Below are 23,672 nucleotides of genomic sequence, written 5' to 3'. Positions count from 1 at the left end.
TTATATAGAACATGGAAAGCATTTATCACAGTGCCCTGCACATGGTAGATGCTCAATAAACACTTCTTATAGTTGTATTAAGTCTTATTTCTTTACTTTGTTGCAGGTTCTTTGAGGTCAGACACATTTTTTATTCCTTTTAATCCCTGGCAAAGTTTTAAGCAGACTAGATTCTGGTGATTCATTTTATATTCCTAGTAAAATCATGTTGAATTTGTGTTACTTCTCAGTCTCAGAATAATGAGAACAGCAGAGAGTAAAACTAGGCAGTGATGTACGAAACCAGGGGCTTCATTTTGCTCTTTGGTGGATGGTCTGCCATGAGGAGTGGGCAGGGCTTGGCCATCAGGGAGTAGCTGTATGGTCAGAGTGCCAGATATTGTTCTGTCCTCCTTATGGCACCCAAAATTCCAGTAAGCACCAAACCACAGAGGAGAAATATGAGAGACAGCAGTTTGGATAAACACATTTAAATTTCTTAACCACCTAATTTTAAAAGATTAAGCTTACTGCAACATGAATACCGGATTTAAAGCTAGTGGTCTTGAGATATTCGAAGGATCATTGTGCTTTGACAATCCTTTGCCAATATGCCTTGAATTAAGTTCTTGCTGGAATTTTTAAAGCCTTTCTTAAAATATGCTTGAGTCGTCTTTTCATCTTCCAATTAAAAGGAAATTAGAAGAGATGCCAATTCAGCTACACTTCAAGGAAAATGTGTTGACTTCAGGACATTTAATTTTGAACAATACCAGGTGGCACTTGATGGCAGTGCCTTTTACAGAGGAACTCATCGTCATGCCTGTTGCATTTCCTAAAACTTACATCTTGTCAAGTCAACCCAACTTAAAAGATGCTGAGAAATCGAAATACCTTTTCCAGAATCTTCTGGAGTCAAGCCCATTTGCTGTCATAGAGCGCTTCTTGGCTTGGAGGCCAATCTCTTGCGTGGCATGACACACAAGCTTCATGCATTTAGATTATTTTAATTTGCAGATAGTGCATTTGGTTTTGAGGTGGATTTTTAAAATTTCGGATTCAAATGTTGTCACAAAACATTTGAAAACAGACCTTTCCTGTATCACTAAATAATTTGTCAATAAGTAATAACCATAAACACAAAATCACTGTATATAAAAATCTCAGCTATATTTTCTGATCTGGTTACATAAAGGTTTTTTGATGTAAACAAAGTTGGGGCTAAATAGATTCTCTGTGACCATTTTATCTTGAAAATGAAATTTAAAATTTGCTTGAATTTAAAGCAACACTTCCAGTCAATGCTCAGCATCATCCAAATGTTGACAGTCTTTGGGTAGCTGAATAGTGAACCTTCATTTCTTTCCTTTAGTTGTTTTAGATATGGCCTCACATCATCAGTAAGTAATAGTAAACTTACCTCTTGGTAAATGCTCATGAATTCAAATTCCTGTTTTATATATTTTGAGAGGAGGGTAGGACATACTAAGTATTTGCAAGTTCCCTCAACGCATTTTTTCCTTTACATTTGAGGCCAAACATAGGAATTCACCTGTGAAGCCTCTTGGAAATGGAACAAAAATTGTGCTATAATTGAAGCAAGTAACGATAATTGTTTGTGACTTTGATACTTCTCCAATAAAGTGTTCTTATTTGGCCAATAATTTTTCAATAAAATAAAAAATTGTACATTGTACAATAAAAAGTATAATATAAAGAGCTTTTGAGTATCTGTATTGGCTGCAAAAGAAAATAGGACAAGTATTTCACATGCACATGTGCAAACACACACACACACACACACACACACACACAGACAGAACTGAACAATGTTTCCAGAGTTCAGTGAAGGAAACACTTTTTCACTGGTAAGTGTAACATTTTCAAAGAGATGCAGAAAATTTAGGAAAGATTTAACCCCATTTTGCACAGATATTATCAATCATATTCTGTGGGGGCTAACAAGGGTAGATGATTAAAGAGTATTCTCTAAATGGCAAGAGATTATTTTTCTCTAGATTTCAAGTCTGGAAGTCACCAGCAAGGGATCCATAGAGCAGGCAAGAAGGTACCTGAATCTCCATCGGGGAAATACCACAATATGGTGTCTGCCCTGCCAGCTAAAATGATTCCCAGGCAGGCACTACATGGCAATTACATCATCATCATAGTTGTACCCAAGAAAGCAGTTTACAAAACAAGCACAAAACAACTGGGCATGATTTTTATCATAATCTGCAAACTTTTAGCCTGAATAATGAAATTTAATCACCCAAAGTATTAAATAGTAGAGTTCCAAATAATAGGATGACCCAAGTTATCTTTGAACTTTTTCTTCTTTAAAAGCTGGTCATATTGGCACTTAAAAAAATAAATCAGAAAATAACATGGCTTCAAGTGGACAAATAAATATGAATTTTAAAGAAAGACTTTGCATTATCTATTGCTTTCCTCTTGATTTGGTTTCATTGATAATTTCTCCCCAAGTTTTCTAATAAGTTCTGCCAGGTCTTCTGAATTTTGAGTTTTTTCTTCAAGAAGTTCATAGCGGAGACTTGAGATGTCTTGTTTAATTTCCTTCAGTTCCCCTTTGTAAAAGAAGAGTGATAAGAAGTCAATTGTAAATACGTAATGCAGAGAAACTAGTGATTCTGGGATAGATTGAAATCAATCAGCCTTAATGCCACACACATCTATATTTTGAATCCTTTCAAAGGAAATCACTTTTTAATGGGGGCAGGTTTCTATTTTCTCAGCTCAGTATTTTGGTTTGTGAAAAGATTATAGAGAAAACTTACAACGTAGTCCTCCTGAAGTCAGTGGAAGGGAAACATTGGTGGCAAATGTTACAGGGTTTGGGGGCAATGGACCCTCACTATCCCCAACCACTTCCTTCTCCCTCCAAGCCCCTCACGGATATAATACAGTTCGCTCTCCCTATCCTCGGGTTTTACGTGTGTGGAGGCGGAGGGTAGACTGTAGTAGTTACTTCATTTTATATAAGGGACTTGGGCACCCATGGATTTTGGTATCCACACAGGTCCTGGAACCAACCTCCCACGAATACCAAGAGACGACTGTAGTTACTTATCTAGCAGGTGGCATCTGCCCCAGCTGCGGAGAAATAGCCTATTTCCCCAGTATGTAGCAGTATTGATGGTTGGCGAGATCCTGTCTTCTCCTCCTGTTGAAGCTCACCCTTCCCATGCCCATCTGTCCAGCTCTCCCTCAGCTCTGCTTCAGGCCCCAGGTCCTGGTTCATGCTCAGGGGCTGACTTGTCCCTGTGTTCAACTCACCTTCATTCACTTCATCACTCTCCTTATCTATCTGGGCTTGTAATACATATCTTTTAATGAGCCTCTTCATTATTTTCTAGACAGAGAAAAGAGAAATCCATCTTAGTTTTATGTTCATGATAAATCTCTCATTTGGAATAAGTTTCTGATTTTTTCTCTCTTTAGTATGTACTTCAGAAATGATAGCTATGAAAGATTAAGATGATTTATCAGGTAGGGGATGCATACTATCTCCAGATTTTAAAAGTAATTTTCACATCACCAGGACTAATGACTCAAAAGTTAATTCTTGAGAAAAGAATAAGTTCAGAGCAAACATCTAATCCTTGATGTTCATTGCTTGTATTTTACTTGAAAGTGTTAGAACAAGACACAGCCTTAACAGCTGGGCAGGTCAGAGGTGTGCACTTCTGCACGTGGAAATGGAAAGTTAAGCAAATGTGCCCTCATTTATGGCTTTACCCCTCCATTACAAAGAAATAGAGCCAGTTTTGATTTTATATTTGCTAATAATTTAGGAATGGCTATTTTCAATGTAATAATATTTCTCCAGCACCTGAGCTTCCACCATGAGGATATTGTTTTTACTACGTACCTTTCATAAAAAGTAAAAGGCTCAGCATGTATGTAAGAAGTCCTGGGTGGATATATATAAACCAAATCTTACTACCTAAACCCTAAACTAAATGATAGTCAAATCCCACTTTCAAGAACTTATCGTAATGATGTAATTAGGTACATGGGCAAATATGTTCATAGTAGTCCTACTTATAATGGTGAAAAAAAAAAACCTTAAATGTCCATCAATAGAGGATTATTTATTTGTACAAAGGAATTAGTACATCCATTAAAATTAATATGAATATATGTTTTGTGAAGTGAAAAACTATTATTCATTATATAAGTATTGTCAACTCATTTATATAATATTACATATACATTTTAATAATAATATTAAAATATATGTAAAATTATATACATACATATAATCATCTGGCAGAATATTCACGAACAGTAAGTAGTCTTTACTTCTCAGTGGTGGGGTTTTTTACTCTCTTCTTTATGTTTTTCGTAAGATAGACTTTGTTTTTTTTTTTTTTTTTTTTCTGTGTTCATGTATTGGAAGACTTTATATAGTTAGGACAACAATTCTACTCAAATCGATCTATAGATTCAACACAGTCACAATTTTGGAATACACAATCAATTCTAAAATTTATATGGAAAGGCAAAGAAACAGAATAACCCAAACAACTTGGAAAAGAACAACAATGGAGAATTCACATTAGTAAGATAGACTTTTTACAACAAACATGTAGGCTCTAAGTTCCATGACGGCAAGACTTCATCTATTCATTCACTTCTATATCTCTAGTACTTAGAAAGTGCATGGTACGTGGTAGTTACTCAATAAATATTTTTTTGAATTAGTGTATTATTTGGATATTGAGAAAAATATAATAACAGTTCATTTTCATTTAAATAATCACATAGTTTGAGTTTCTAAATATTACAAATAACTAGTCATTTCTTTAAAAATTCATGCTTACCTGATATTGTCTTGGAGGATTATTGAAACTGTTTAACTGGAAATCTTCTGAACTTCTTAAGCTTGATTGTTTACTATGTCCAAACTGTATTTTGAAAAGAATGAGAAATTGATTATCATCTAATTTAAAAAAAAAGTGATGATATTTATCTCATAGTTCTATATGTGAACTAAGTCTCATATATATAAATAATCTTTTCTATATGTATAGTGCCATTTTAACTTAATTTGCTTAATATTCTGTCTTCCAAGACAAATCATAGACACTTTAGGTGTGTTCAGCCTCTCAGTGTCTATTAGAGGTTGTCTGAGGACTCTCTTAGACTTTGTGGCTATCAATCATTTTGTCATGAGAGTCATGCTTTAACATTCCCACAGATACATCCTCGGTGGAGGAAGAGGCAGACCAGCTGAGAAAATAATGGTGGTGATCTCAGAAGTCCATTGATGAGGGATCCACAGTCCAGCATGATTGACTACACCATCCACACCTGCAGTAGAGACTGGGATAAGACTCCTGAAGAAACACCAGGGTAAGACTTTGTTGTAGGATAGGATTCAGGTGCCAAGAAAGCACTAATAAACCATTTGAATTTTAGAATATATATAGTATCCTATCTGGGCAGCACTTTTCAAATAATACATTTGCTTGAATAGGAAAATGACAAGGAAAGCAATCTGCAAGAGAGGTGGTAAAGTACCATATTAACATGCTAAGAGGATGATTAAAAACCTCTTTAAGGCATTTTCTAAAGGGAAACAATGGTTTTACAAAGAAATAAGTAGGAGAAATTGAGCAAAACACAGCATCTCCAAATATATATTTTTGGGGGTGCAAAACTCTTTTCCAGGGGAAAAGAAACTTCAAGACTATCTGCTAAGACAGCCATGATTTATATTTTCCAATGACATCTAAGTTGCTACAGGTAAAGCTCGAGACTCAATTAAAATACTTGACTTAACTTCAATGTATTGATGCTTTAAATGGCCACATGCTGAATTCAAGCAGCTATGCACACATTCATCCATTAAACAGGTATGTGTGAGCGGCCTCTATATGTAAGGTGCTGTGCTATGTTCTGGGTATTTAATGAATAACATAAATAACTATGATCTAGCTGAGTTATAATAATGGGAAAAGTATGGCAAGGCTGACAAGATTCATATTCATTGTGAAGATATTGTTTAGGTAGCATCCTTTTCCATGTAGCTATTTGCCTTTTTCTTTCACCCTCTCTAATAATGTCAGCAAAACGTCCATATTTCTTTTTAACTTTATATTAACTTTTACAAAATTAAGATAAAATTTTACAATTGACCAAATTAACCAGAGAGGCAGCTTGGGTTCTGTAGAAGAGCACTTGACAGAAACCTGAAAACTCAAATCTGGCTCTGCCACAAGTTAGCTGTGGGATTCTAGGTGAGAAGCTGAAACCCTACAATCTCTTCTGACAGTGAAGGGAATGCCCTAGTTGACCTCTACAGTCCTTCAAGTCCTACTAATTTATGAATTTGTGAAACAAATGCAAACTTCAACATAGTTTAATGATATTTTAATGTTTATTTTCAAATTATATAATCATTTATTTTTATAATATTATAAAATATAACGATATTTAATATATTAGATATATTTCCTGGATTTCAAACTATGATTTATGCTTTAAAGACGTCATTAACCATGATGACCAGAGTCATCACTTCCATCCCCCAGTTTTTATGATAAAGCATGGAGGGTGAGGACAGGTTCATAATCAGAGCAAAATGATCCAGGCAAAGGAAATCTTTGTGTGCATCATATCCATCTCTTTATGAATGCACAGCCTCATGATGGCAAATCATTAATTTGATGTCTCCTTCTTTTGTTAGAGGCCACTAACACATCCAAAGGGTGTTCATGGAAAAAAGAAAGTGAAAAATTATACTTCTTTGAGATTTTTTTAGAGATGAATGTGTGGACCTTAATACTCGTTGTGCCAGTCATTCCAAATTAAGGCAGCTCCACAACCCACCATGCCTATGGCAATAATCCTTTCTTGGAAACTTAATATTATATTAACACTATGCAGGCTTGTTTTCATTTGTTCTTTTCTAATTTAAGGTTTGTTGTTCCCAATTCCTGAAACACTCCCTTCCTGGCTCTTTGCCTGCCTGACTTGCTTTGTCTGATCCTCTGGAGTTTAGCTCAACACATAAGCTCCTCAAATGGCTTTCTCTGCCTACCCCATGAAAATAGACCTTGAGCAAGCTAGGCCTTTTGTACCCTTCATAACGTGCTTCACAATCGCCAATTACTTTATTCACTGGCTTGTTTACATGGTTATTGTCTACATCCTCCTGGGCTCTACAGAAGGAGGGACTTTGTCTAGTTTATCTCAGTGCTTTCAGAGCCATCACTGTCCAGCAGATGGTCAGTGCTCAGAAGTTGTTGGTTGGTGAAATGAATGAAGGCAGAAGTGCTTTCGGGTCACTAATAGAGTTCACTTGGTTTCTGGACAACTTGCTCTACAAGACGTGTACAATATAGGTTAGTGAACCAATTGGCTGCAGCTCAACCACATGGGAAAGATAAATCTGAAACATGGTTTCAAGGTTTGAGGCACATGACTTACAAATTAATACCCTGGATGACACAGAAGAGGTAACAGTACCAGGAAAGCAAGAAAACAGTTTTCTGTTCATTTGAGAATGGGTATAATTGTAGATTTTCCAGATTGTAGATCTTGACGTGTCAATGACTGCAGCTACAGAGTGTCGTACAGTTTTATAACACACAGCTCCTCTTTGCATGCACCCAATGGGCAGAGTCTGGGATTTCTCAACTGCAACATTTTTGACACTTTTGGCTGGGTAATTCTTTATTGTGGGGGGCTTCCAGTGCATTGTACAGTGTTTGCCAGCACCCATGGCCTTGACAACCAAAAAAGTCTCCAGCTATTACAAATGCACCCTGGACTGCTGGTAGTGTGGAATCAAAATTACCTCTCAGTGAGAACCACTAGTATAGTTAAATGGTATATGACTAAACAGTTACAAATTCATTTGGATCACTTTTATGTGAAGAGTTCTGCTCTAAATCTGAAGTATGAATTTGGATGCAAATATAACATTTGTTTAGCAAGAATTTCTAAACAGTTTCTGATATACAGTAGGTATTCAACAAATACATGTTTAAAAATTTAATAACATAAAGGACTAATATGTAAGAAGAAACTTACCCAATGGTGCAAAGAAGCATTATGACCACTTGGTGGCAGAAAATTCTAATTTATATTTGTTTTGATGTACAGCTACTAAAATAGACTGGGAAGTCAAGGGAATTCAGTTGGCAATATGAACAGCATTTAAACCTTAGTGATTTGGACATTTATAGATGGCACTGACGCATAATGTGATGGGAGTGGGAAAGGTGAGCTTGTTGAGTAGGAGCAGGAAGGACTGGGTGTAAGCTTTCTTCCTGTCTAATGTAAATACACACTCCGATTCTGAATAAAGCACTGCCTGTCCTTTTTTTTCCCCATACCTTCTACCGCATTTCCTGCATTCTTTATGTTTCTTTTTTTAAAAATCCTAGTAATTAGTTTGATATTAGCATTTCTCATCTTGCTGCAGCTTCATTGTAGGATTAGAGTGAGGAACACTAAATAACTTGTTTGTTATTCATTAAGAATAACAAGTAAGCCTCAGTCTTGGGAATTTTTTATGTTGTTGGACATAGTACTAGGAGTCAGTCTCCCATTCCCCACATTGAGGGATCTGAGGCTGGGATCAAAGCAATGAACTGAAAATGTAGAGGAAATATGATCAGTCAGCAGGGGGTGCACATATGACATGAAACCATGTGGTACAGTGCTTGTAAAAGCTCTTGCTTGAAATCAAACAGATATGGATTTGAATTATGGCTGTGTCATGTGTCTGAAGTGGGACTTTGAGCAAGTCATTTCACCTCTGTTAACCTAAGGTTTCTCATGTATAAAATGGGGAAAATAATATTACCTACCTTCTAGAGCTAATATGAGGATTAAAGAGATAAGGTGTGTAGAATGAGTAGCTTGACATAGTGGATGTTGTACAAGTGTCAACAGCTATTATTATTGTACAGAAGGATAAATAAGTACTATGTGGCTTTAGGCCTATGTCATGGTTAGTTTTAATCTGCTCTATTTCTTTTGGAGACACTTTGCTGAATATTGCTTTTTACTGATGTGTTCATGTTCATGACTATGTCATTCAAGGAATGAAATACTCAGTGATTCTCATACCCAGATGAGCATTAGAATCTCCTAAGACTTATTAAAATACACATTTCCAGGCCCCATGGCCAGAGATTTTAACTTTATAGACCTGGAGAAGAGGATGGGTAATTTGTACAAATTCATCTGGTGAAGTGACCCTGGTGATGGTAACAAATTGGAACCACTACATTATATAACTGGTTCATCAGATGACTAAAAAGAAAGCCCCTGACCTAATTAGAAGCTAAAGGACATAGTTCCTGGATATGTAACTGAGAAAAAAAAAATATCCACATCTCATTCAATCCAGTAGAGAATGGACCCAAAATGCTAAAATAACGTCAATGCTCCATACTGGTCTATGGTCCATGGCATGTAAAACCTGCTCTGAAACTGACAACTTGAAGGGGATCTGTTCTAGAGCTGGAACAGAGCAACTATTGAAGAAGTTATTTGGCATTTTCAAGTTTACACATGTAATACAGTATGGCAGAGACTGAATATTAATGTATGCTGTCCTTTCAGACTATATGTCTGAAAAGCTAATGCTAACCCCACCAAAGTCAGTGATATTCGGATCTGAAGGAGATGATTAAAGATAATAAATAGATATACTAAAAAGTATTTGTATATGGCTCATCTGACTGATTTATATAGTGTCCATGGAGCAGATGTGAAGGAAGCAGATGTGAAGGAATGTTTGTGTGACCTAACCACTTTAACTTTCAAGGAGTCAAGAAAGAAGACCCCAGCAAAATAGAAACTTAACTGTGCTATTTTAGACATAGACTTTATGAAAAAGAATGAGCAAAAGCCATGCAAATTGGGTTAGGGAAAACACACAGCAACAACAGGCAAAACTGATTGGAACTATAAATGGCTGCTTTAAAAAACATTTTCTCAGGAATATAGGTAATGTATCAAGCAAAAGCAAGCTATGTGAAATATGCCTCCGTTTTGTTCACCACAAGCTTAAATGGTAAGGGAAAATAGACACGTGTTGATTTGGTCCTCTAGGAATCAAATGCCAAGACAAAGTGAGAAATATGAGATGTATTCAGAATTATGCCTGTGAAAGATAATGGGAAGTTGTAGCAGAAGGCAGAAAAAGCTCCCAGACTGTGAGGCGTGGCTCAACTGTGAAAGAGGGAAAGGTAGTAAGATTGTCTGAGAAAGTCAGCCAGCCCAACGGGGAGCTGCAGTGCAGCGTGCCCCAAGAGAGGTCCTGTGTTGGCATGAACTATCCAGGACCTAACGAGCATGGCCATGGTGGAAAAGCTGAGGGGACCCCAAAGATGCTGCAGCTGGAGGCTGTCAGCTGACCGAACTCCTTGAAGCAGGCTCTCTCGAAAGAAAACATGAGCCGTACATTCCCATGGCTGCCACAATAAACAGTCTCTCAAAAGGGTCTCTAGAAGGTTTAGCTGACATTGGAATCAACATTTTATTGATCTACCACTGTGATCAGATACCAGAGGCTTCATATTGCTGTTAAAGAATTTGCTTTCACCTGGGGTTAAAATATGTGCTATCAGAAAGTGTAGAGGAATCCAAGACATGTTTAAAAAATATAAAATGTATTTTCCAGATGATTAAAACAAATTTTAATTTTCTACATTTTTTGAGAAACTCCAAAGAAAATAAAATTATTTAATTTGAAAGACACTATAGTTTCTATCGTAAAGAAAAAAACGGCATGTTTATCCCCCTTGAATTTTTCTCATATTTGTCCAACGCTTTATTGTTATCATGCATTCATCATACTTTCAGCACAAGTAATTTCTTACTGGAAAACTATAAAATCCAACTTACACTGACCTATTTTTGAAAAAATTTTATTGAGTTATTCATAACCAAATAACAAAAAGCTGCTTCTTTATAACAAGTACTTCACTATTTGTATAATAGTGTTTGTGATTTACAAAGCATCAACTGAATCCTCTCAACAATTTTGTGTGATGGGCTGTACAACTTGATCATTCCTATTTTGTAGATGAGGAAATTAAGGTTCAGAGAAGTCAAACGAATTGCTAAAGGGGCAGAGATAAGATGAGATCCCAATCTTCTGACTACTTGGTTCAATGATCTGGCTATATCAATACTACATCAATACATAAGAGTATTCCTATTTTGTTGGAGGAGGTAACATACTTGGCTTAAAAACAAAACAGGGCTTCCCTGGTGGCGCAGTGGTTGAGAGTCCGCCTGCCGATGCAGGGGACGCGGGTTCGTGCCCCGGTCCGGGAAGATCCCACGTGCCGCGGAGCGGCTGGGCCCGTGAGCCATGGCCGCTGAGCCTGCGCGTCCGGAGCCTGTGCCCCGCAACGGGAGAGGCCACAACAGTGAGAGGCCCGTGTACCGCAAAAAAAAAAAAAAAAAAAAAAAAAAAAAACCACATAGCATCCCTCCTTGGCATTTGTGTCCCGTGGGGTGGCCCTGTAGCAGAGTTCTGGCTAATGAGATATAATAACAAAAATTGTTGGGAGGCATCTCTGAGGGTGATTCAGCTAGTGGGCCACTTTTCCTTTGCCCCATTCCTTCTTCATGCCTGAAAAGTGGGTGTGATGTCTGAAGGTGAAGGTGTCATCTTGCATCTGACTATGACAAAAAATCCAGGAGAATCACAGAGACCCACTCCTGACAACGGTCCTGTACTGCCAACTCTGGAGAGTTAAATGAGAGGGGGAAAAACAACTGTCTTGTTGAAAACACCATGATATGTGCAACTGAATGCTAGTCCCACCTGATACACTGCCCTTCTCCTAATTAATTCACTCATAATTTCCCTCAGCCACATGCATTTATTGTACCCCTACTATGTGCCTGCTGCCAGAATGAAGCAAAAGTCCTCAGCATCAGGGATTTTGCCACTACAAATTACAGAGCTGATGCAGCTCCAGGGTACATTGCTCATTATAAACTGGGCGGACGACAGGAGCCATTAAATTCTCAGGGTTCCTTTTTTTGACAGCTTCTCAATTACTGACAAATAATGCAGCTCTGTTAGGTGTGCACAATCTCCACCTGAGCTACGGAGAATTAAGTTATTTATATCTCCATCAGGTCCCTATTGTTTTCATTTTCCCTTCTTTACATCACAATTCCTATATTCCATCACCCATAAGTAACCCAATATACGTGTTTACTATCTGTTTTAAACAGCCATGTAATTCTTTTTGCTGATTAATGGGACACAGGCTTATTTTCACTTCTCAATAACAGATTCTTTGAGCATTGTTAAATTGTTAATTCTTTAATGTGTCTACTGTTTCTTGAAATTGCTTCTGAACATCTGTCCTTTTCTCTGAGTAGAAAGCCTGAACCTATGTGTGGCTTCATGTTTTCAAATGTGATCTTACCTGTTTTTTGTCAAGTGATAATTTTGAAAGGTCTTCATGACTTCCCAGAATTCCAAATTTCTTTTCTTCATTTCTCTTTTAAAGATAGAGAGTAAAATAAGTACAATCGCTAATTTTACATTGGGAATTATAAAACTAATTTCACTCTTTATTCCATATTCTAAAAGCCATCTGGTCCAATTCTCCAGCAAGTTTCAATGAGAGAAACATATTCTTATTGAGGTCTTCCCTTTGGTGAGTACTTGGACATTTCCTTTTGGAGACTGAATTGTCTTGGGTTGCAGCTCTAATCACACCTGTAAACTATACACTTAATAACGTTAAGTAAAGTGAGGGAAAATTTTGCCACTCAACACACTGAGTTCTGTAAGTTATACATTTGGGAGAGCACCAAAGATGGCATATTTTTCCAAAATTCCTATACAAAATAATGATAATACATTTAAAGAGGGCCTTAGAATTCTCAAAGCACTTTTACATATTTATCTGATTTGAATTTCATGATGTAGATGCAATTTTTATTCCCATATTACAGTTAATGAAATTGGAGCTCTGGGAGCTTAATTTGAGAATCTCATGTAGTAAGTAGCAAATCATTCAATAACAGAATCTTATAGCTGCAAGGAACTTTTACAGTCATTTGGCTCAGTTGCCCACCAGTGTAGGAAAACCTATAAATTCCTAATGTTGGTCAGCCAACATTTATTGATTACTTGCAATGATGGGGAGCTCACTACTTCACAAGACAGCCCACCACTCTGTTGGGCAAGTCTTGTTGTTACAAATTTTTTTATTTACATAGAACTAAAAATGAACTATTTGCAACTTTTGCCCATTGCCTCTCTTCCTATTTTTGAAGAGAAACTTAAATGTATTTCCTCATTAAAATTGGGAATTGGAAGCAGCCAGCTCCTTCACATCCCCATAATATGACACCATATCCACACCTGTTCCCTTCCTGGCCCTCCTCCTCTGGAGGCATCTAATCTCTCAGTGCTCCTTCTGGATATAGAGTTCTGTCCCCTGCAGAGTTCCCTGCTGAGAGTAACCTCCCCACCCCCATGCATTCCACACAGCATTCCACATCCTCCGCACATTTCTAAACCCACTGTGATTGTTCTACTCCCTCATCTAAGCACTAGACCTCTACTCTTTCATGGCTTCTTAAGATGGTACTGCCTCATGGGATTATTGTTTCCAATTAGTCTCCTTAGATATTTCTTTCTTGAACTACTTAATGCCAAACCTGGTCTCCCATATTACATGTGAGCAATTGATTTCTGAACTTTTCAATATAGGACTTACTTGTCTGTCAGATTCCCCCAAGTCATAATCAGCTAGCTGTATAAATTGAACATGCAAAAAATTGAAGCTGTATAAATTGAGGTATATAAATATACCTAGCTGTATAAATTGAAGGTGAAGTGAGGGACGTGTAGCCACAACAGCAAAAAATGGGGCCCAAAATAGCTCTCCCTTTCAGTACCCACTCCAGATAATATAATACATTATTTGAGTTACATTTCATGAATTTTTCTTATATTTTTAAGCAGAAATGTCCAGTGTGCTCCTAATAAACAGACACAAGCCAAAGGACTGCTCTGAGCTAAGTGAATACATTTGGGAATGGATGGACATGTCATCACAGACTACTTCTTTAAAAAGGGATGTGGCACAATGGTTATAATGGTCTCAGCATTTAAAAATATAATTTTAAACTTATCAAGTCAAATCACCTTGTTCATTTCCACATCCTCCTGGAAACCTTTTTTATGACCCTGGAACAGCTCAGAAATCCATTTTTTAAGCCTCAGTAGGAGATAAAACAGGGACTTTGGACTTGGCACCAGGTTGAAGGGAACAGGAAGAGTTCTTCCCTCCTCAAAGTAGGAAAACCAAAGTTTGGCCCTTGCAAATTTCCACTCCACATCAGCATCATCCTATACAAATACATATGACAGTTCAGCAAGGAAATGCGTAAAAAGAATTAATGGAATGCTTCTAACATTGCGTGACTAGATGGAAGTAATGATGCCTACAACACTCTCAGACCCCAAAGACCACTCCAAGATTTTTTCAAGAATGTTAAGGTACTATTCACACACTCTTTACTAAATCTGCCTAAAATTTTATCAGGCTTATAGATCTATAGATCTCAAAACTTGCATGTGTATATAAATACACTGAAAGATATAAATGCATTTTCCTACATTCTAGAAAACACTATGAAAAATTATTCACTTTTTTATTCTACAACAGATCACTACTTTGATTAATTTGGGAGACAGACCAAGATTTCTGGAATAAAAATGTATACTATCACTCTGAATTTGAGAAAGGGTCAATTCTGATCATCACTCAAAACAAGATTTGGAGAATAGTGGTATTCAGAAGCAATATTTTTAAAAATAAAGTATAAATTCATGCTGATATAGTATCTCTAAAGAGTTTGTAAACAATAATAACAAATCACACAACATTTCTCATCCTTACGCCTTACTATCCCACCACACCCATAGATATTGTGTTTGGAAGCAAAGCATTAAAATTTTCTAGATTCCTGTATATAAAGTATACAAAAATATAGATATTCTCTACAGTATATACAGTATATAAAGAAGTATGTAAAAAGGGAAAGAACAGATGGAAAGCAGTCTATACTGTTGCCACCAATGCTGAGTTGATCCCTGGAATAATTAAAACATGTAGCACATAGTATACAAATGTATAGAGATTATACCTCAATTTCCTGGAATGAACTGTTGATCATTGCAATTAACATATTTAGCAAAACAATGACCATTGTAACATTATAGACTCCATAAAGAACATAACCAATGTTTTCAATGAATTTGTGATTATAGTTGATGACCACTGATTTCACTTCAGAAAGTCCAAATATAGCCCAAAACAGGGTCTTAAAACTCTCTTCCACTCTGGGGAAAAAGAAAGAGAGAAAGGAAATGATAAAGTGTACAAATAAACAAAAATGGTACCATAATAAAAGTGAGTTGATTTAGTGTCTTTGGAAATTATTAGATATTCATGAGAAAACTCTTTACTTCCCTGAGCCTCATTTTTCTTTTCTGTAAAATGGGTACAATAATTATTTATTTCTAGGATTGTTGCAAGGATGAGGAAATATTGTGTATATGAAGCACATAGCTCACTATCTGTAACATAATAAGCACTCAGTAAATGCTAGCATAATTACATAACCACAGATATTAACATTTAAATAATCCATAGTTTTGGCAATGGAAGTGTTAAATGTATAACTTAATAAAAAATAATGCTATCTGTTCGAGTTCTTTTGGGTTTCCTGCTCATCTATACTTCCACAAATTTCCAATAAAAAGATTACAATAGTATGTGTCTTAAGGTGTCTTAAGGAAAATATGACAATATAAATATAGTCAATGTTACCCAAATCACTGACATGTCTTACGTAGGAATTTCAATGCTTTAGGCATAATTATTGACCCTAAACTAAGCCCCTCTGCTTAGCCCAGGTGGTTTAATTTCTCTCATAAACTGAACTTTACAGGAATATGGGTAATAGGTTATGCTTTGGTCAATACTTATTGTAACACTGAATACCTAACATTTGAATAATGTATTCCAAACACACTTTATAAAAAACATGTGTGGCTATGGTGAACATAAGTTAAAACTCTTGTCACTATTGATAAATTGGATCGTCTCAGTGATAAGATCCAACAAATTGAATTAGGAAGCAGCTGTTCTCATAGTCAGCATCCCAGGAGTCTGTAGTAAGCAGAAGGACACAGCAGTGAAGAGCACAGGTGCTCTAGTGGGCAAGGGACTGTGTCCTGCCTTTTCTACCTATTAGCAGCTATGCAGTGTTCAGCACATCATTTAACTTTTCTGAACGTCAGTTTCCTTCTTTTTTTCTGAAACAGAGATAATAAAATGATGTGTGTGAGGTAGTTCCTAGCCTTAAAAATGTTAGCTATAATTACTTAATATTAAGGAGGTTACCTACATTATTGAGTTCTTCCAACCCATTTTAAAATCCTCTCATTTTGCTAAAGAGTAACTGGAGATGAAGCCTTTACCAAAACATTACTTATGCCATGGATGCATATGAACACTGTTAAGCTAACATTTATTTAATCGATGATCTCCATGATCAAAATATCTGAAAACACATACGTTGTGAAGGCTTCGTTTTGCTTTGCACCAATGTAGTAGGAATAGAGGTTGAACATTCCAATCATAAAGGCCACAAACACCATGATGAATATGACCATGAACTTGAAGATGTCTTTCACTGTTCTTCCAAGCGATATCTGCAGAGGTCCAAAGCTTTCATTTGCTGGTAAAATGTAGGCTATTCTGGAGAAACTTAAAACTACAGCAATTGCATAAAGACCTTCAGATATAATTTGAGGATCAGAGGGGTCCCACTTTATCCTGGCTAGGAGAAAGGAAAGACAAGAGTTCTGGTGAGTTTAAGTTTTTTACTTAGGTAACTTCTTTTCTGGGGTAGAAATAAAATTACATTAGCAATCCAGTTCCTGAAGGAAGTGTTTTATCTTAAAGGACTTCATTAAGTGTCAGGTGTATTTGAGCTTCTGAATTTACTGAGAAAATTACCCCCCTGGTTTGCTGGAAGTTTTCCATAGGGTATAGCATAATGGTTAAGAGTACACATATATATGGAATCTAAAAAAAAAAAAAAAAAAAATGGTCATGAAGAACCTAGGGGCAAGACAGGAATAAAGACACAGACCTACTAGAGAATGGACTTGAGGACACGGGAAAGGGGAAGGGTAAGCTGGGACAAAGTGAGAGAGTGGTAGTGTATATATGTCCATATATACACGACCAAATGTAAAATAGATAGCTAGTGGGAAGCAGCTGCATAGCACAGGGAGATCAGCTCGGTGCTTTGTGACCAGCTAGAAGGGTGGGATAGGGAGGGTGGGAGGCAGAGAGAAGCAAGAGGGAGGGGATATGGGGACATATGTATATGTATAACTGATTCACTTTGTTATGAAGCAGAAACTAACACACCATTGTAAAGCAATTATATTCCAATAAAAATGTTAAAAAAGAGTACAAACTGTGGACTCAGCATATGTAAAAATTCCAATATCTACCTGTCTATCTATCCATCTATCTATCTATCTAAAATCAGCTGGAAGAACTGGTACAAATTACTTATCTTAGTTTTAGTTTCCCATCTTTAAAAATGAGATAATACTGCTTCTACCTCTGTCATCTGTTGTGAGAATCCAGTAAGTCAACATACATTTAGTGTTTAGAAACTGCTTGGCGCTAACTAAATGATAGCATTTACTATTTAATGTTAAACTATAATAAAATTTAAAAAGGCCCTAAATAAATGATATAATTATTTAATCTTAAACTGTAATTACACTATAATGTAATTTGGGGCTTTTGAAGTTATTTAAACTTACTAAAGTAACTTATATTGGTCACTCAAGTCTATTTTTATCATAAAAATGTAGTAATTATTCACTTATGAATTTTTCTGGCATTATTACATCAGGTCATCTAAAACCTAATTAAGAAACCATTATGAAGAAAAGCAGTGTGTAGGAAAGTGGATAAATATAATTATAAATTTGTATTTGCTTATTTGCTGAGAAGTGGAATCAGGAAAGGATACAATGAAATAATAGAAGCAGTTTCCTTTTTTATAGCACTTTGAATATAAGTACAATATATAAATAGATAGTTCTGACTTTAAAATTCCATATAATAAACATTTTTGTTATAAAATAATGGCTATATTCCCTGTGCTGTACAATGTATAAAAGCCTTACATTATGCACTAAAAGTTGTTAATTAAATATTAAAATAAATATTAAAAAGAAATCCCTATGTGATATAGCCAGTAAAACCCATAGAGATGTCAATTGACTGTTAACTGACATCTTATCAGAGGATTTGAAATAAGTATTCAAAGAGAATCTGTTTTCCCCACTCTAGGTTTCTACAGGGAGAGATTTTCCCTAAGCAAATAACTGAACCTATTTCTATCGCTTAGTCACTTTCCTCCTGGGGAGGTGGAATGACTTATCTTATTACTAAACCGGGGTGGAAACTGAGCATATTTGGTTCAGCTCTGCCCTCTTTTTTCTTGAGAATTTTCCTCTGGTCTTCCATGGGGGAATCTCACATGATTAGACGCTTGCTGCCATACCCCTCTTTGGGGAAGACTGCCCTGTCCATTTCTGTCCATACATCTGCCTAAGCCTGGGGTTCAATATTACTGAGCCAGCTGGCTAATAAACTCAGAATTATGTCATCCACCCTGAACTTTGTCAGTATTAGAGGTGATGATCTGGTCTCCGTGTTGGCTTTTGATTTTATCTCTCATCTAGTTTCAAAGACTGGGTGAGAAAAACTGGTGTTATTTATTGGGGGACCTCTAGAGCCTCCAATGATTCCTTTGCTTTCAAATACTTTATATGCCTTAAATGGAAATGGTACTTAAATGTGTACTATTTTTTTTTTTTTTTTTTGGCGGTACGCAGGCCTCTCACTGTTGTGGCCACTCCCGTTGTGGAGCACAGGCTCCGGACGAACAGGCTCAGCGGTTATGGCTCACAGGCCCAGCCACTCCGCGGCATGTGGGATCTTCCAGGACCAGGGTCCGAACCCGTGTCCCCTGCATCGGCATGTGGACTCTCAACCACTGCGCCACCAGGGAAGCCCTAAATGTGTACTATTTTTAATGGACAAGAGGAAAAAAATAAATCCAAGACATAATACAGGCATTCTCAATGAAGTTTGGTGGTTAGCCAATTAATTCTAGAGATAAAGTGAGATGATTCTTGTGATTAAAAGAGGTTTCCAGCCAGAAGAAATATCAAGGGAAGAGGCAGAAAGCATGCTTCTTCAGATACAGATACTCTGAAGAAGCTGGAAACTGACCAACAATTCTATGAGAGCTGAGTAGTAATCAAACTGTTACTGATGTGTACTTTTATAAGAAAATTCTGCATTTTATAAACTTATATTGACTGTGTCCTATAAACTCACCCAAATTGTAGTATTTCACATTGTCTCCCAATGTGACTTTTGTCAAATCCTTCAAAGTATCATTTGCATCAATGATGCTCTGGGCTTTGGAAGCATGCCAAAATGCCATGAATCTTGCAATGAATGATGCTGCAAAGATTGCCAACATTCCAAAATCAAGCATATTCCACAACTCAAACAAGTACTCCTTGGGGCCTTGAGTCCAAATTTCTTTACATTCAGTCCATATCATGCCTGTATTAGGAAGAGGTTAAAATATCAATCCAACTTCATTCCAGCCTTAGCTCTTCAATAAAACAAAATAAATTTGAAAGATCTCAGGCTGATATTCAAAACCCTTCAAAATTTGGCCTCATCCCACCCATCCAGCCGTAATTATCCTGTCCCCACCAATCCTAGAGTCCAACAATATCAGTGCATTACCTTATAGCAATGTGACAAATTTCATCAAGGGCATTCAATCAACAAACATGATTTGATCCATTAATTCTATACATAAAAATACATTAATAAGATGTTCATTGTATGGTTCTTTACAATAATCAAACCATACAAACACACCCACATTCACACACTCAAAATAGAAGTAACCATGGGACTTCTACATATGGGATATTATGCAGCCATTTCATATGATATTTTAATTACCATGGGATAGTGGCCACAAGAATGTACCTCACAGACCTCCAACTACAGGAATTTAATTGGCCATGGGCCTCAGCTACAGCACTCTGAAAACTACTGCCACTTTTTCCCTAAGGCCATGCTTCCCATAGGCTGCTCCCCAACAGTGACTGAGGGCACTCCTTCTTCAGAGACATGGGACTCCTTTGATGGCTGACTTTGGCTCAAGGATTTCCTGACGGCCTTGTTAAACTTTCTTTGGACTGGATGGAGATCTAGGATACTTCTACCCTACTTTCCTTCCCTCAAGATCAGACTTGCATCCCAGTCTTACAGCCCTTGCAGCTCTCTTCAGTTCTCTCCCCTTTTCTCTCGCATGGAATTTCCTTAATAAAATTGTTGTACGTTAAATCCTGTCTTGCATATGTTTCTTGGAGGATCTGGACTAATACACATTGGAAAATGTTTATGTCATAAACATTCAAGCATGCTAAGTAAAAAATGTTATATATTGTATGACTTTATGTTTAAAACAAGCATAGTAAAAGACTAGAAGTAATTACAGGAACATATTAATAGTAGTTGTCTCTTGATGGTGGAATTATTAATAATGTTGCATATTCACTCTAAAACTTAATGTGGTACTCAGGAGCATAGGTTTTGGAATTAGACTGCCACAGATTTGAGACTTTGCTCTTCCACTTATTAGCTGTGTAATCCTTGGCAACTTATTTAAACTTTCTAAAACTCAATTTGGAAAATGGGGATGATAGTAGTTTGTACCTACTTCACAGGATTGTTATGAGACTTAAATAACACATGTAAAATGCACAGCACAGTGCCTGGCACTTGAAAAAATAACTAACATTGATCGAGCATTTACTATTTAAAATTTCCTATGTCTGGCACATATTTTCTTTTTTCATCTGAAAAATCTTATTTTATTAAAAAGAAGTTACTTTACCCCTATTATCTTTAGATCTCTATGCTCTGATGTCCCTCCTCCTCCTAGAGCCATCTGGAGAAATACAACCCAAACTCCAACAATCCATCAAAGCCTACCTCCATCAAGAAGTCTCCATGGTCCCCTAGCTGAAATTAATCTTCTCCCCTTTTGCCTACCAACCACCTTCCTCAAGTCCCCACATTTGTCATGAACCTTTATCACAACCTGCCATGTGAATGACTGTAGAGCCCTTCAGGGGTTTAAAAAAGCCATGGTCTCCACTCTTCCAACAGCTTACTATGTGCTTTTCTCAAAATAATCATTCACTGTAGCACACAACTTACTTATGTGGAATTATTCCAAATTCAGAGGAGACTAGCATTGAATTCATATATACTTTAGTGGATCAGATTTAAAACAGGAAACACTACATCATGTGTACACTCATGCACACATACTTGCACACACACAACTATGAGCAGGGGTGAAAAAAATCTGAGAGCAGACTTTTTTTGTGTTCCCTGGATTCCTGCCAGCTTCCTCAATAAGACAAAGGGTAGTTTAGAGTAACTGAAGAATAGGGATTAAAGGGCGGTTTAAATTCATATCGTTTAGTTGTTTTCAAAGCTTCTCTCCTTCTTCCTCCCAATTCTCCATCTTTTCTCTCTTTAAGATGTACAGTTTTTGGTAAAAAATGATATCTCGGGGTGTCGGGGAAGATGGAGGAAGAGTAAGACACAGAGATCACCTTCCTCCCCACAGATACATCAGAAATACACCTACACGTGGAACAGCTCCTACAGAACACACCTGAATGCTGGCTGAAGACATCAGACCTCCCAAAAGGCAAGAAACTCCCCCACGTACCTGGGTAGGGCAAAAGAAAAAAGAAAAAAACAGAGACAAAAGAATAGGGATGGAACCTGCACCAGTGGGAGGGAGCTGTGAAGGAGGAAAGGTTTCCACACATTAGAAGCCCCTTCCCGGGCGGAGACTGTGGGTGGCAGAGGGGGGAAGCTTTGGAGCCATGGAGGAGAGTGCAGCAACAGGGGTGCGGAGAGCAAAGCGGAGAGATTCCTGCAGAGGATCGGGGCTGACCAGCACTCACCAGCCCTAGAGGCTTGACTGCTCACCCGCCGGGACGGGCGGGGGCTGGGAGCTGAGGCTCGGGCTTCGGAGGTTGGATCGCAGGGAGAGGACTGGCGGCGTGAACACAGCCTGAAGGGGTTAGTGCACCACGGCTAGCAGGGAGGGAGCCCAGGAAAAAGTCTGGACCTGCCGAAGAGGCAAAAGACTTTTTCTTCCCTCTTTGTTTCCTGGTGCGCAAGGAGAGGGGATTAAGAGTGCTGCTTAAAGGAACTCCAGAGACGGGCATGAGACGCTAAGGCCTCTGCTGCCGCCACCAAGGAGCCTGTGTGTGAGCACAGGTCACTCCCCACACCTCCCCTCCGGGAAGCCTGTGCAGCCCGCCACTGCCAGGGCCCCGTTATCCAGGGACAACTTCCCCCGGAGAACGCACGGTGCACCTCAGGCTGGTGCAACGTCATGTTGGCCTCTGCTACCGCAGGCTCGCCCCGCATCCATACCCCTCCCTCCCCCCAGCCTAAGTGAGCCAGAGCCCCCGAATCAGCTGCTCCTTTAACACCGTCCTGTCTGAGCGAAGAACAGACACTCTCCGGCAACCTACACACAGAGGCAGGGACAAATCCAAAGCTGAACCCTGGGAGCTGTGCGAAAAAAGAAGAGAAAGGGAAATCTCTCCCAGCAGCCTCGGAAGCAGAGGATTAAAGCTCGACACATCAACTTGATGTGCCCTGCATCGGTGGAATAACTGAAGAGACAACGAATCATCCCAAATTGTGGAGGAGAACTTTGAGAGCATGATATATTATTTTTTCCCCTTTTCCTCTTTTTGTGAGAGTGTATGTGTATGCTTCTGTGTGAGATTTTGTCTCTATAGCTTTGCTTTCAGCATTTGTCCGAGGGTTCTGTCTGTCCGTTTTTTCTGCTTGTTTTCTTTACTTAAAAAAACCCTTTTTTTCTTAATAATTATTTTTTATCTTAATAACGTTATTTTATTTTATCTTACTTTATTTTATTTTATCCTCTTTCTTTCTACTTTTTCTACCTTTTTTTCTGAGCCCTGGGGATGAAAGGCTCTTGGTGTGGCAGCCAGGAGTCAGTGCTATGCCTCTGAGGTGTGAGAACCAACTTCAGGACACTGGTCCACAAGAGACCTCCCAGCTCCACATAATATCAAACGGGGAAAATCTCCCAGATATCTCCATCTCAACACCAACACCCATCTTCACTCAACGACCAGCAAGCTACAGTGCTGGACACCCTGTGCAAAACAACTAGCAAGACAGGACCACAAACCCACCCATTAGCAGAGAGGCTGCCTAAAATCATAATAAGGCCAAGACACCTCAAAACACACCACCAGACATGGACCTGCCCACCAGAAAGACAAGATCCAGCCTCATTCACCAGAACACAGGCACTAGTCCCCTCCACCAGGAAGCCTACACAACCCACTGAACCAACCTTAGCCACTGGGGGCAGACACCAAAAACAACAGGAACTAAGAACCTGCATCCTGCAAAAAGGAGACCCCAAACACAGTAAGATAAGGAAAATGAAAA

The 23,672-nt window shown here is 37.9% G+C and overlaps 1 protein-coding gene across 3 annotated transcripts in view; it reads right to left on the bottom strand.

The window, feature by feature from the left end:
• Positions 1–1,131: 1,131 nt before the first annotated feature.
• Positions 1,132–23,672, bottom strand: part of TRPC6 (transient receptor potential cation channel subfamily C member 6) — a 133,254-nt gene continuing 110,713 nt past the window's right edge. For all 3 annotated transcript variants that reach the window (XM_067039468.1, XM_059070716.2, XM_067039469.1), the window contains 8 exons: positions 19,458–19,691; positions 16,596–16,860; positions 15,160–15,355; positions 14,156–14,359; positions 12,420–12,494; positions 4,827–4,910; positions 3,277–3,352; positions 1,132–2,567 (listed from right to left, as the gene is read on the bottom strand). In XM_067039468.1, coding sequence (XP_066895569.1) covers positions 2,416–2,567; positions 3,277–3,352; positions 4,827–4,910; positions 12,420–12,494; positions 14,156–14,359; positions 15,160–15,355; positions 16,596–16,860; positions 19,458–19,691 — 1,286 coding nt within the window. In that variant the 3' untranslated portion in view covers positions 1,132–2,415. The remainder of the gene's footprint in view (positions 2,568–3,276; positions 3,353–4,826; positions 4,911–12,419; positions 12,495–14,155; positions 14,360–15,159; positions 15,356–16,595; positions 16,861–19,457; positions 19,692–23,672) is intronic.

Source organism: Kogia breviceps, chromosome 7 (genome assembly GCF_026419965.1).
Source record: "Kogia breviceps isolate mKogBre1 chromosome 7, mKogBre1 haplotype 1, whole genome shotgun sequence".
In the NCBI taxonomy this organism is placed as follows: domain Eukaryota; kingdom Metazoa; phylum Chordata; class Mammalia; order Artiodactyla; family Physeteridae; genus Kogia; species Kogia breviceps.
The sequence above is the reverse complement of the archived record's forward strand: the minus strand, read 5'-3'. Positions and strand labels throughout refer to the sequence as shown.